Raw genomic sequence first — 14,064 nt, 5'->3', positions numbered from 1 at the left:
TGCACCTAAATGGAACAGCAGCTGGGTAGTGTGGATCAGTGACGATAAACCTGTCCTGGAGTGGTGTAACTTTGAGCTGTATAACAAGATGTTAAAACCACTTTAATGTCCAGACAATCCAGGGTTAAGAGCTCCCGGAGTCGCCCAAAATGACCATGTAACAAGGCCCTTTCTCTCTCAAGAGAAGGACTATTTGATTGAAAATCCTCATGCTTTTCCTTTAGGTTGGAGGGGTGCGTGTTTGCAAGACGCATGAAGACTCCTCATTCCATTGTTTCTGAGGAACAATCTCACAAACGTAATCGCTTGCAAATGGGTTTGTCGTCTTTTGTTTTTTGTTTTTTTGTTGTTGTTTTTTTTAATAGAGGGCTCACCTACTCCTGGAAATTTACTGGATGCTATTTCAAGAAAATTTCCAAGTGCAGGGTAGGATTTTGTAAAGCACTTGCTATAACCCTAACCCTGCTCCCATTTGAAGTCTATTTTATCAAGACCCTTGGTGGGCACGGGAATCAGACTTGTACTGAGAGCTTCTGAAAACACTTCCCTAAATCTTTATTTCAGTACTTCTTTAACAGCTTTCTCCCTGTTTCATTTTTAAATGTGCTATTGAGCAACCAGAATAATTGTGCACACTGCACTCCCTAATTAAGATGGATGTTGCATTAAGGCTACCATTTGGTTTAAGGAAGAAAAAAACCAGGGAATTCAATTGAATGGTTTCTGTGGCAACAGCGCCAACATGTTTGTCGGAAGCATTGATGTACAGGGTTGAATGCCATGTATATGGTCAAGTATTTATATTTAACGCCATATGTTGGACTAGAAATGTTCTCTTAACTTACAGGAATCGATCCTTGCTGTTGTAAAAAAAAGTGTTGTTCCTTTTGAAGTCTGAGCTGTGCCTGTTAAATCAGCTGAGGAATAAGTCCATAATTCACCCTTTCTCTTAGTACTTGGACATCTACTGTAGCGTAGGATCTAACTCTCTCCCCCCCCCAAAAAAAATTCCTCCGTTTATAAGCCTCACTCCATACAGGTCAGTAGAGCTGCCTGAGCTAATCCCAGTGGGGCCTATAGGCAGTAATGGATGAACTCCACTTCCCCTGCCCCTTACTAAGGCTGCTGGATGTTAGGTTCATTGGAAGGTGACCTTTTAATTGCATGAAACCCTGCCTGTCATCTGTGCTCAAGATCAGAGAGATTGAAAGGGCTGAGGTTGCTGCTGTTTGGGCTCTCCTGCTGTCAGAGGCTAGTTGAGTAGCTATCCCAGGTCTTCAAAGCCAAGTGTCTGGGCTGAGAACCAGCTTTCCACCCCCTCCACCCCCTTTCCAAGCCAGATCAGCCAAATCCATTCCAAATCCATGAGTCAGTCCAGAACCATAAGTGGCCCTACTGCTGGCAAATATCCTCCCCTACATGGGGCTTCAGATGACCCTTTGGTGGGCATCCTACGTGCAGGCCAAGCCCGGAGGCTTAGGGTTCGGATACCCCTGAGTTTTTTGCTTGCCTTTAGCTATATGGCCACAGAAGCAAGCTAGAGAGGAGTCTCCCATTTCCATAAAGTGGGCATAAAGGCAAGATCTCCACACCCCAGCAGCTAAGTGGGAGGTTTAACTATACATTACCTTGGCGGGTACTAGCCCCATGCCAGGATAGCGGTCATCCCTGGGCGCTACCAGGAAAACTGCCTCGGTGGTCACAGTGTTTCCCCTGCTAGGCTGAGAACCAGCTATGCTAGGAAACACCCATTTCCCTCTTGGCTCTCATAAAGCACCTCACGGAAGGGGATAAGGTTTCTGCACGTGGATCCAGGCTCTCCGTAGGGGTCTGTGTGAATCCAGGGTTTCTTTGATCTTGTACTTGTGAGATTTGGAAGGGAAAATCCCATCAACAAATCCTTCTTTCCATCTCAGAGAAGGAATTTATATTTAGTCATTTATCTTCCCTGTGGCCTAATGCCCATAATCCCCTCCCTTTGTATCATCCCACAGAGCAGATGAGAGGTGGAGAAATCTGAGCAGCTGATGTGCAGGCCGCCCAGGATTAGGTAGCTGTATGCAATCCTCTGACTTCCCCGGAGAGACTTTGAGGAAGCTGATGGGACTGGGAGAGGTCTCCCTTCATAAGAAGGAATTCGGGATATTCCTTATGCCCCTTGATTCCTTCCTGTGGCAGGAGGTGGTGACAGCTCATGGGATCTCTAAGCTGCTGCTAAAGGCACTGCATTAAAAAAGTGTTTGTGTGTGACACCAATGTGAACCTCAAGCCAGACTCCTAAATGCGCATCTTTACAAGCAGTATTCACAGAGCCAGATTCCCAGTGGATGGCACACTGCTCCACTCGGGTCACTGGGACTGCGATGTGCAGCCCAGGATCTGGCTTAAGTTGAACGTTTATGCTTCATTGCTCATGACACTCTTCAGCTCTAAACCAAATCCAACTCTGTCCCAGATGTACACACCCCCCCTATACTGGTGTATGTTGTCACTGCAATATTGGACAAATGGCGGCCTCCCCACCCACACCTTTTTTGTTCTGTAGAGAGCAGAGTTAAACTGCATAAAGCAAGAACAGCATTGTTGGCCCAAAACAGTATAGGTGTTGTTAAAATGTTTGGGGTGAATACAATAGAACATTTATCATCTTTTAAGTAAAAAAGTATAGCTGTGGCCAGGTAAACACTACTGTATTTCCTACCAAACCAGTTGTCTCTGAATGTGTATCTACCATATTTTATCACATACAATACCCCCCTGCCCAATAGAATACACCCCCCCTTTTTTTTTTGAAAGGCAAAATAAAGAAGAAAAGATTTTTCCTGAGTTATGGCTGTATATAGAGCAGGGACTGAGCCTAATCTTCAGCTGACTCATCTTCCCTTTCCTGTTTAACTAAAAGCTGAAACCCTAGGTGCTTCTGAAAACCAGTTTCTGTGGGTGGATTTTGAAAAAAAAACAACAAAAAACTAGTCTCCAGGGCTGTGAAACAGGAGACAAGAGACCAAGAGCAGCTAGCAGACAGCAAAATTTCCCTAAAAAAAAATCTTAGTTAAATTAGTGGGATATATTAAGTTCATTAAAAAAGAGAGATGATTTTTCACACCTCTGAAGTATAGAACAATGAGCCCTTAAGTTAATAGACTCCTTTTCCTGCCTGAATATTAATGCAACAGCTGCTGCAGTGTGGGGCAGGAATCAAAGCGGGATGCTTCTGTCCCAGTCAGACAATCAGCTTTTCCACTTAAAATGCATGCTCTGACTGAGGTAGGAGGGTTGATTTTGGGGACAAAAGATGTGTGTTGTATGCAAGAAAATACTGTATAGTTGTAGTAGCACTGAGGTGAAATATTGCTAAAGAGCCAGCAGGGGGAGCAGAAACATTGTACCATCATTGTGGTAGTTTTTATAGCAAGTAGGAGTCAGAGGACTCTCACTGTCTGACTTTGTATTACAATTTTTTAAGGCAGGACAGATTTAAGGCCTAAAACCTCAAGAAAGGACCTGTCTCAATTTTGTCATGGTAGGAGCAGGGTCTTGCAGAGAGGGTGGTTGTTCCTCTGAGCCCAGCTGTTTGATTTGTTGAGTGATGGATTATTCTAGGCCGGCTCTTCTGACTCTTGCTTTATTTTGGCAGGAAGAAGCTGACACTACTGAAGGAGATGCTGGCTGGCTGCGGGGCAGGCACCTGCCAGGTGATTGTCACCACTCCCATGGAGATGCTCAAAATCCAGCTACAGGATGCAGGCCGAATTGGTACCTCACACATCTCTTCTCTCCTTGCACAACAGGCGGGCAGTGGGGAAGATCCATAGAGGAGCAGGGAGAGTAGGGCTGTGGGAGAAAAGGAAACAGATACTACTTCCCATGTACTCAGAGGTGCCTCAAGGTGTGGTAGAGCTTTCTTCATTGTCTTCCTACCTCTCTCTGCTTGTCTGGTCTGGTAAAGCTTCATCTTTGTGACAGCAGGCACTTCTCACTGCCTGCACTTGCACCACGCAGTGACCCTGTGAATGGCATCACAGCTGCTGCGCATGGAGGGGAGAGAGGCAGCAGGGAGGACGGTGTTCAGCCTGTAAATTATTAAAGCTCATTATCTAATGCACATAGAAGGGATTAACTTTCCCTTAATTCATTTCCTGTGACAGTTTCCCTTGTTGTCTCTCCCCCACCCCCACCTAGCACATTGCAACTGTAATGTCTTCTGAAAGGTATGTTGTACTGTCAAAAGCCCTGTCTTGTTCCTGCACTGCCTGCAACCACTCTCATTTCCTGGCAAGAAATGTGTTTTTTAGTTTGTTCTGAGCAGTGAATGAAGCTCCCCAAGTGATGGCAGATGGGGCGAGATTGTTTTGGTATAGCACGAGCATGATGCTTTATGCAGGCCTGTCCATGCTGTTGCCCCACTTCCTCCAAGCCTTGCTGGTTTTCCGTTTCCTCTGTAATCTCATGGGGAATTCTCCAGCTCACGAGGCTGAGAGGAAATTGCAGGCTTTCCTTCATGAGAGTGAAATGAATGATTAACCTAAGCAGCCTTGAATGGCTTGTGGTCAGAGTTTATGTAATCAACTTGCATCATAGACACAGACCAAAAAAAAAGGAAAAAAGCCCAGGCCACATAGCCATGGAAATAAATATGGTCACTGCAGGTAGCTGGCATTGGTCTATACTATAAAATGTATCTACAGTTTGGCACAGTGGGCATTCTTTGGACAGAGGAGAAGCCTAGATAGAGTCAAACTATTGAGAAACGCTGCAGGTAGGGTCAGAGGTAGAACTGTGGGGGAATCGAGGGCTTGGACAGAAAGGGGGTCACAAGCCAGGACTGAAATAAATTGGTAGGGAAGGGAGTTGGAACAAGGGAAAAATCATGTTGTAAACCATATGAGCTACACTGACAGCTGTCAGCTCTGCACCAGTAGTCTTCCATGTGCTTGGCCTGGTGTCTTCACAAAATGAAATTAAATTGACATAATTGCCCAGCATAAAACCCAGGGACAAGAAAAGGCTTGATATATAGCCTAAATCTCTCCTGGAGTCCAACCAGAGACATGTGTCTGGTTCCTATAGTACCCTAAATCATGCCCATCAGCTAGGGTGTTAATAGTACCATCGGAAACCACTCTGCTAATAAACTTGTATGTTCTTTTATCTCTCTTTGATTCTTTAGTCACAGAGTCTGTCTTTTTTTTCTTTCCCTGCCTAAGACCTCTTCTTTGCTAATTTTAATGTGAGCCTTATCCTCTTTGTATGTGTGTTTTTAAACTGTATGAAGAAATGAAGCCCTGGTTTGTAGGCTCAAAAACCAAATTTCTACTATTGCAATCAGTAAAGACCTGTTCTCTCTGGGTTGTCCATAAAATACAACCCAGCTATTGACAGTGCTCCACCTTCTGGCTAAATGGTAGAACTACACTAGGGTGTGACAGGAGTAATGGGAGAAAGTATAATGCCTAGAGATCTAAAGTACTCTAAAACTCAAAATGAAGATCATCCTTCCGCCCCTTTGCAATAACAGTATTGTGCATGGAAACACATTTTGGAATAGAAGGGATGATCTTTCCCTGTTTTTGGGATGATTCTGGTGTCCTTCCCTGCTGAACACCTGTGTCCTCATAGGGTTTAAAGACACAACTGTAAATGAGTCTCTTGTTCCTGGCGTAGTTATAAGGGTGACTTCTCCACACTCAGGAAGTCCTGCATGATTGACTGTCTCTACCCCAGAGAAACTCAGGAGTGGAACGGTAAGGAAGGGTGAAGCTACAGGTCGGGACTTGGGGCCATTAGCCAAGTCAGGTATGAGCTCAGGACTGGGAAAAGGGTGCTGCATGTGAGGACAGAGGAATATTTGCAGAGCGGAGTTGAGAGCTTGCAGGGCACCTGGCTGCTTTCAGCTGATGCTCTCAGTCTCTTCCTGTCACAAGCATCCAGTTCACACCATAAAGGTCTCTTCCTTTCTAAAACAAGCACCCCTGTCCATTGCCCATGGGCAGCACCATTACTGTGCACTGTGTTTTCTATAGTAGGCATTTGTCATTAATGCTCCAATTTCCATGCAGCTGCTCAGAAGAAGTTAATGGCAGCACAGGCCCAGATATCCTCTTCCACTGGGGCAGCAGAGTCTGTTGTTGAGAGACGGACCACAGCGACCCAAATCACCCGGGAGCTACTTCGAAGCAAAGGCATTGCAGGACTTTACAAGGGCCTTGGGGCCACGCTGCTAAGGTAAGACAGTGCTCACTGAGCACAGCAGGCATCTTCACCTGTAAACCCCATTTTAAGGGACTAAAGTAGCAATACTGGGTGCAGTCCCTTCCAATAGTGCTGCTGTCATACCTGGGGCTACTTACTAGGTGGTGCTGCCTTCTGAATCATTGTCAGATGCTAGTGTCTGTGGGAAGAGAATCGTGATTCAGGAGTCAGAAAAAATGGGGTCAGCGAGAGGAGAATTGGGACTGTAGTGCTTTTGTATGGGATGGAGAGAGGAAGTTTAGAATGCCAGGTGGCTTCCCCTTGCACATTCATATGGGTTCTTGTGTAGGGGTTCTTACCTTGCACCCATGACTGGCTGCCTTCCAGTAGCTCCCTGGGGAGCATAACTAACAACACCTCTTGTATGGTGCATGTTCTCCTTCTGGAGAGAAGGCAACAAAAATGTGTGGCATACAGCATCTGGGTTGGTTGGGTGTTGCATCAGATTCTTATTTTGCATGGGAGGGTATAGGGTGGGTTCTTGTCATACGCCCATTGCTTTCTCTAGCCAATGGAGCAAGATCAAAAAAAGTTATGTTGCACTAAAGGGAGCAAGGTTGGCAATAGCCTCAGTTCATGGTTTGTTTCATCATCTCAGAGTGGCTCTTGGGAATATTCTGTCTTTCTCACAGATGAGCTGTGTCTTAATCAAAGACAGTTTCCTTGTGCCAGAGGAGCACAAAGATCAACCAGAGTCTTTTTGTCCCAGAGCTTGAGGCAGTCTCTAGATATCATGGCTCCGGGTCACAGAGAGCCTTTGAGATGAGGCCTAAAACCTTGAACAGGGTATATTCTGTGGGAAGCTGGTATCTGTAAGGACTCTTATCTAGGCTCCTTTGTTTTCAGGTGACTGATTCTCCACTAAAGCATTAGTAATAACAACACCTCACAGAAGTAACGGGGAGGGGAGATGGAATGTAACCCACTTAATTAAAAATGGATAAAAATCTATAACTATGAACACCCTGGGCCAGATCCTCAGCCGGTGTCAGCCTGAAGGGCCATTGACTTCAGCTGAGCTGAGGATCTGAGCCCCTGGCTTCACCTATGGGATGTAGAAACTGTAGATGAAACATCCTTCTCAGCTTCCCCCTTGCACATCATGTCCATAGCTGGGAAAAGGGGGATACCTGGAGCCTTGCTTGACTTACGAAGTTTGTTGCCCTTTCTCCTCTGAACTGGCAGATTGGTGCCAGGTTGTGGCTCTGCTCCTCACTCTTCTGATTCCCCACAGAGATGTCCCATTCTCCATTGTTTACTTCCCACTGTTTGCAAACCTGAACAAGCTGGGCCAGAAGAGCCCAGACATCAAGGCTCCATTCTACGTGTCCTTCCTCTCTGGGTGCCTAGCAGGCAGCACAGCAGCAGTGGCTGTCAACCCTTGTGATGGTGAGTCCTGGGTGATCAGTGCTGTTGGTCTTAAGGGCAGTGACAAGGAGCTGCTTTTTTTTTTTTTTTTTTTTTTAACAAACAGCAAAGCTGTCTGGGAGAACCCCCTCCCTTTATAGGGAGTTGGTAAAGTAGATTGAGGCAGCAGAAGAGCTGTGGTGTTGCCAGAGGGGGCTGGGGGTGTGACTGGGACAGATTTGGTTTTTTTTTGGGATGCCTCAATGTTTAGGTGCCTATTTGTAGATTCTTTAAAAGGCTGAGTTTTCAGAAAATGCTGAATTTCTCAGAATCTGATCCTCTTAATGTGTTTGAAGTTAGGATATCTATAAATAAGAAGGCACTCAATCTGAGCCAGTTCTGAAAATTTTGGCAGGTCTGGAGTTGCCTAGCTCTTATTTACACTCATTAGTGTAGTTTAATTTCTGGTCCTTGATCCGAGTCCCTTGGTCACTCTACTAAAGCTGCTGAGCAGTGTGCAAAGTATTTGATGAGAGCTCTGGTGAAGGGAAGAGCACTGTATATAACTAGAGTTACTTAAACCACTTCTTCCCTCTCTTTCTTTTCCCTTAGTAATCAAGACAAGACTGCAGTCCTTGCAGAGAGGAGTCAATGAGGACACATACTCAGGAATCCTAGACTGTGCTAGGTAAAAGCTCTTCACAGTGCTTACCAGCTGATCAAATGGCAAGATCTAGTGGCCTGCTTTCAGTACAGGACCATGGTTTGCAGCATGATGGGACTGCTTCTTAACTGTGTCTTATCTCAACATCTCAAAGTGTACACTCCTTAGATAAGGGTAATGGGATTAGTGTCCCATTCAACTGACATCTCCAGCCCATGTATCCTGAAAGGAAGTAGGGAATTAAAAAAAAAAGTCCAGAACTCAATTCTGTCCATACAGAGTTCTTGCCCCAGAAAGGAAGGTGTGCCAGACACAATCCATGAAGGTCACCAAGGACTTTGCTCTTTGGTAGTGCGTGGAAGGTGGTACAGGGAGGAGCATCAATGTAAAACCCTCAGGGACAGTGTGTGGTGTTGGGGGGGTCTGTGGTGGCCAGCACCTATCAGCTTCCCCGCAACCCTATCTAGCCTGATAGAATCCACAGAGGAGTCTTTGAAATCATAAGAAATGTAAAGCCATGTGCAGTATTCTTTCCCAAAAATGATAGGTCCTGTTGTGATAGACTGGACTTTGGACCTGAGGACAGCCTTAACCCATGCCTGGTGATGAGGAGATGCTGGATCTATTATGTTCGTGCAAATTGCCCTACCAGCTCAGAGCAGTGAGAGGGATCTAGAAGCAGGAGTCCTTACTGCCTTGAGGCTGTAGGACTAGCTTAATTGTTGGAGAGGAAGGTAACAGGCTCCTAAATCTCCTGTGAGGCTAAGCACTAGAAGGATGCTGAGAGCCACACCATTCGTCTGCCTGGCATGTGCATGGGGGACCCAGGGATGTCAACTCATGCTGAGTCTCTCTTGTGTCTCTGTAGGAAAATCTGGCAGAAGGAGGGCCCCATGGCCTTCCTAAAGGGGGCGTACTGCAGAGCGCTGGTCATTGCCCCGCTCTTCGGCATTGCACAAGTCGTCTACTTCATTGGGATCGCAGAATTCCTCCTGGACCTGTTCCCGAAGCGCCGAAACTAACCATTGCGTGCACCCTCCTCCAGTGAGCATTCATCCCTGTGTTCGTCGTCATATTGATGGTGTCAGAGCAACAGCACAAAGGGTTAGAGCAGAAAACACCAAGGGTGAACATTTTCTCCACACACAAATTCCTTCTGCCTCTCAATACAGGGCATCCCCTCCACTCCTCCTAAGGACAGTACCAAGTTATATGCATATCTATTATTATTTTTATTGTCATTCTTAAAGACTGGTTAGCACAGACTGCTGATTGGGGTCTTCTCCCCGGAACAGGGGTGAAGAAACTGCCATGCCATACCGGAATTGCCAGCAAGTTGAGGAGGAACACAGGAAGAACTCTCTTTGTTCCCTCAGCCTCTTTCCTGGTGTGGGAGGCCTCTAGGTGAGACCAGGCCCCCTCATGCCATGTAAAGGGAGGCCCGTTATTGTTGATGGAGGAGATGGATCAATGCTGGAATCAAAGTTTCTTGTTCTGAAACCCCTTTAAAATGAGCTGGACTTCAATGAACTTTTTTGAGATCAGAAGAGGGGAAAGGGTTTAATTATGTTGTTCTGTTTTTTTGTTGTTGTTGTTTTTTTTTAATCAAAGGGACTTTCCCCCTAAATAGGGGCCATGGGGCACATTTGGGTGAGATGTATGCTACAATTACTTGTGACCTGTATGCTCTGTGAGGAGTATGTCCATGGGATCATGTTGTTGTCTTCAGGCACATCAGTGCTTAGGGACAGGTGGGAGAAGGGAGGACTTTGTGACTTGGGATCAACTTTTTATTTATGCAGGAAAGAAGAAATCAATTACATTCCTTAAGTCAGCCTGGGTCCAATGTGTCAAGCTGTTGCTATACCCAGCATACTGGCTGTCTGTGTCTTTCAGCCTGCCTCTCACATGCATGTTCTACATGTGTGTGTCCATGGCCACAAAGGATTGCTTAGAAGTTGGTCTCTGGGTTAGGCCTCTTTTGTTGAAGATCATGGTAGACCAGATCCAAGGCTGGCCTTGGTTGTTGTAGCCCCTTTCAGGTCTGTTAGCTCTGAAGTCAGTGGAACTCTCGTGACATGCTGGCAGGGATCTGGCCCAGCATTCATGTCTCATCTTATCCAGACCAAAAGTGGGTTGTGGGAAAGAAAATGAGACCAGAGTCCACTTAAATCCCCACGAGGGCCTAGTCCTAATTGCTGTAAACCTTGCCTCAAGGGCCAGATCTAGTATTACTTAAATGTTTTCCCAGAGGGGTCAGAGAACATAGATCCTGAGAGGCAAGTTGACTCTAACCAAGCCCAAGGCCTGTATGCATCTGGTTGCAGAATTGAGACCTAGATCCCAGAATCTTGACCTTTTGTTCACTTTTGGGGGTAGTGAATAGACACACGCAACTCATTCTGTTAAAGGGACACTGTTCAGGTAAAATCATGTATTAGCAGACCAAAATTTTTCTTACCTATGTTCCTGGTTGGCTTATTTTGTATGGAAGGACTGAAAATCCATTGTGTTCTTCCCTGTTGTTACTATTTATTCTATTTGTTGCACTGCACTTGGCTCCAGTATTTATACTCACCTTGGCCACTGCACTTGCTTTATAATCTGCTTCACTTTCTGCTTCTCTAAGTGCTGTTTGTTTCAGACACCATTGGGGAATATTTAAATTAAATTTAAACACAGTTTCCACTTACAAATCTGTTTCTATTTCAACATGTTAGCTTCCTGACTGTGTCCCTTTACCTTAGAAAGGGTTGTTATACAAACTTGCTTGTTTATCTGTCACTCTGCTGCTGTGAATTGATTTTTGTTTTTAATAACTCTATCCTGTACATGGAAAGGAATCTGTGCATAGATGATTTTTCTCTTCATGACAGATTTCTATGATCAGTTCAGTGCTGTGACACTTGTCACTCTGGATTCCTCTAGCTGGATTAAAAAAAATGTTTAAGATGACCCATTTCTGATTATTCTGCAATGTATAAAGGAGGCCTGACAGTTCTAGGGTTTCTTGAAGGTGTTTTTTTTTTCCTTTCTTGGCTTTATGTGCAAATTTCAGGTATGAGTTGGGCTGTGAAACTGTAGGATGATAGGAAACTGCTAGATGGATAACTTCCCTTTCAACTTCCATTCTCTTGTGGAAGGCATTTATAGTTACCATGTCAAATGTTTTTTATTTCTTCTCTTAAAACAGTAAAACTTTCAGTCCTCCTTTATACTTTGTGAGGAAACAGGCAGGAACACCAGCCTTCCTTTTTGAGCAGTCCTTTTGTGGATGATCTTTTAGTATCTTTCCAAGATATGGAAAGGGGATAATGGTCAAATAGAAGGACAAAAATATGTGTGTGGCTTACAATTTGGGGTTGAAAACCATATTGTGTCAGAACAAAATGAAGGGCTTCCATAGCAAAGCTAGGGGGAAGAGGCCTGTATATTACTCCACCATGGATCTCTGCTTGGCTCCTGTTCCATTTAACATAGCGATTCGGAGCAGCAATATTGCTGATTTGGCCATGGAAAAGCCACTTGATGGCCTCTGGAAACAGTCCAGGGAAAATTATCCCTCCTAAAATTCTGACAGGAGCAAGGGCAGCTCTCTGGGGTCTGGCATTTTTTTGAAAGATTGGTGCCTGGCATTGCTGCAGCAGCTGTCTTTACCTGGTGGCCTTGAATGCTTCAAGTCCATGATGGTTAGGTTAGCATTTAACAAACCTTCCTGTCTTAAACCCTGTGCATTCCTGGCAGGGGTGCCTGGTGCCCCTCCATGGATGCTGCAGGTGTCTGTGTTGTCTTGACCAACCGTAGAGGTCTGGGTTGGCAGCTATGGCCTGCCAACTAAACTGGGATAAACTTCACTAGTGTAAACTGTATTTTCACTTCTGTTTGTGCCAGCGGCTCATGTCCCCATGTGGGCAAAGCCCTGAGTGTGGCACTAGAGACCAAATGGAAGTGCCTAATTCTGCACACCCCTCCCCACCCGGTGGCACAGTTCCACAAGAGCCAGTACTTGCCTTCAGTGACTGCTGTAAGTACCAGGGTAGGTGCCACAGTGCTCAACAACTGGCTCAGGTCATATGGTCACCTTGCTGAGTCCAGACCCCAAATTCTACCCCACCGGAGACCCACACCCATGTTATTGCTTGGGCAGAAGTTTAGCTCAGTCCAGTAAGAAGCTCTGCCTGAGCAGGGTCAGATCCTAAGGCAAGGCAAGTCCTGCATCATCTCTGCAGTAGAAAATACAGTCCCACCCTCTTCTAGCCTAAGACTGGGGCAAGGAGCTTGCAACCCCTGCCTCATAGGCAGGGTTTTCAGAGCTGGCCAGAATCCAAAGACCTGGGTTTTATGCACATACGCCTTTCTCACTGGCTTTGAAATCAGTGGTGTGTGTGCTATCCTTTTTGGTTGTGGGTCCTTTGGTGAGAAAAATGCATGGGGGGAGCGATGCCTGAGACTGGTATAAGGGAGAAGAGGCTTCTTGAACAAGGATTTTCACGCTTACTTCGGAAGGATCTGTCCACTTTCCTGTTATCTGGGGACTAGTCCTCCTGCTCCTCCAGCAGGCAATGGTCTGGAATGCAGCACGTGCTGATGTTCTTCTGCATGACAGGTGGGAGTTCTCCTCTGCTGTATTTCCTGAAGATTCCAGTTGCTTTTGCTTTTCTGTTTTGGAATTGGTATTGGGGTTTGCCACACAAGCTGCTTCAGGAGCTCGTATGGAAGCACATTGATCTGATGAAGCTGGATGCTCCTGAGACTGCTCCCTGTTGCAAGAGAAATTGGTGTCTGTGACCTCAAAATGGCTTCTCTGTCCCAACACCTCAAAGATTCCAAATGTGTGAAACCTTTTCTATTGTTTGTGTAGGGTACTCGTCCTTCCCCCTTGCATGTGTGTTTCCTTTTGTAGGATGTATCTTTGGTACAAGGCTCTTGCAGGTTGGTTTGAGTAGCATGGGCAATCACTTGTGGCTTATGCATTTGGGGGGGTTTCCCTTTACTTTAATGCAAAGAATGTTATGGAAAACTTTTTTTTGAATTGGCTTCCAGTTTCAGCTGCTCTGTCTATGGGCTCATAACCTGATGTTGTCTTGGGTCACAGTTTTTCAGAAGAGCTGAGCCCCATCTTCTAATTGACCTTGATGGGAGTTGGTGGTACTTGCTGCTTCTGAAAAATCTGGCTCTAGACTTCTTGAAATGGGTGTCCAAAACGTTTTTAGAACTAGAAATCTTGAGCATATCTCTTGAAGAGGCCTCCAAGTAGTTAAGGGTTGGGTTGGAAGAATGCAAACTAAAAAAACTTGAGACTGCCTAAATGCAGACCCCTTTCCACCCCGCCACATACATGCACACGTGCACAGATGTATGTACCCACTCTCCCAGAGTGAGCTGTAATGAGTATCTTGCAGGTGAAGTTGACAGGTGAAGCTTATGGTAGGTCATATTATCCTTCCCACTCACTGTTGTAGTTACCAAGGAAATGGTCTATAGGATAGAGGAAGATAAACATTTGTAGTATCTGTGCTATTCCTGTAGGGTGCTAGCAATCCTATTGAATTACCTCTGGAATTTCTTTCTTCTTGGTGATAGTGTTTTGACATGGCTTTCTCCTCTCTTTCAACTGCTTTTTGGTAACCTGTGACATCAGAGTCCACAATCTAGGATATTCATGATTTCGCTGAACAGCAGCTCTTGGATGTACTAGTCACTGGTCAATTAATGGAGACTGCATTTCTGTGCACCGCAGGGACCCCTGGTCATCCCATGTCCACTTGAAACATCACTATGGAGCCCAACTGGTTTGGTCT

General features: G+C 45.5%; 1 protein-coding gene across 6 annotated transcripts in view; it reads left to right on the top strand.

Annotated features, from left to right (window-relative positions):
• The window catches only part of SLC25A22 (solute carrier family 25 member 22), an 80,400-nt gene extending 69,182 nt beyond the window's left edge, over positions 1 to 11,218 (top strand). For 5 of the 6 annotated variants that reach the window (XM_019485157.2, XM_014604211.3, XM_019485155.1 and 2 more), the window contains 5 exons: positions 3,638 to 3,756; positions 6,060 to 6,225; positions 7,487 to 7,641; positions 8,212 to 8,287; positions 9,132 to 11,218. In XM_019485157.2, coding sequence (XP_019340702.1) covers positions 3,638 to 3,756; positions 6,060 to 6,225; positions 7,487 to 7,641; positions 8,212 to 8,287; positions 9,132 to 9,285 — 670 coding nt within the window. In that variant the 3' untranslated portion in view covers positions 9,286 to 11,218. Of the gene's footprint in view, positions 1 to 3,637; positions 3,757 to 6,059; positions 6,226 to 7,437; positions 7,642 to 8,211; positions 8,294 to 9,131 lie in introns of those variants that run through there. The other variant, XM_014604212.3, reaches the window with a different exon arrangement.
• The last annotated feature ends 2,846 nt before the right edge of the window (positions 11,219 to 14,064 follow it).

The sequence above is a fragment of the Alligator mississippiensis genome, chromosome 2 (genome assembly GCF_030867095.1).
Source record: "Alligator mississippiensis isolate rAllMis1 chromosome 2, rAllMis1, whole genome shotgun sequence".
NCBI lineage: Eukaryota > Metazoa > Chordata > Crocodylia > Alligatoridae > Alligator > Alligator mississippiensis.
Note: the sequence above shows the minus strand (reverse complement) of the source record. Positions and strands in the feature narration are given on the sequence as shown.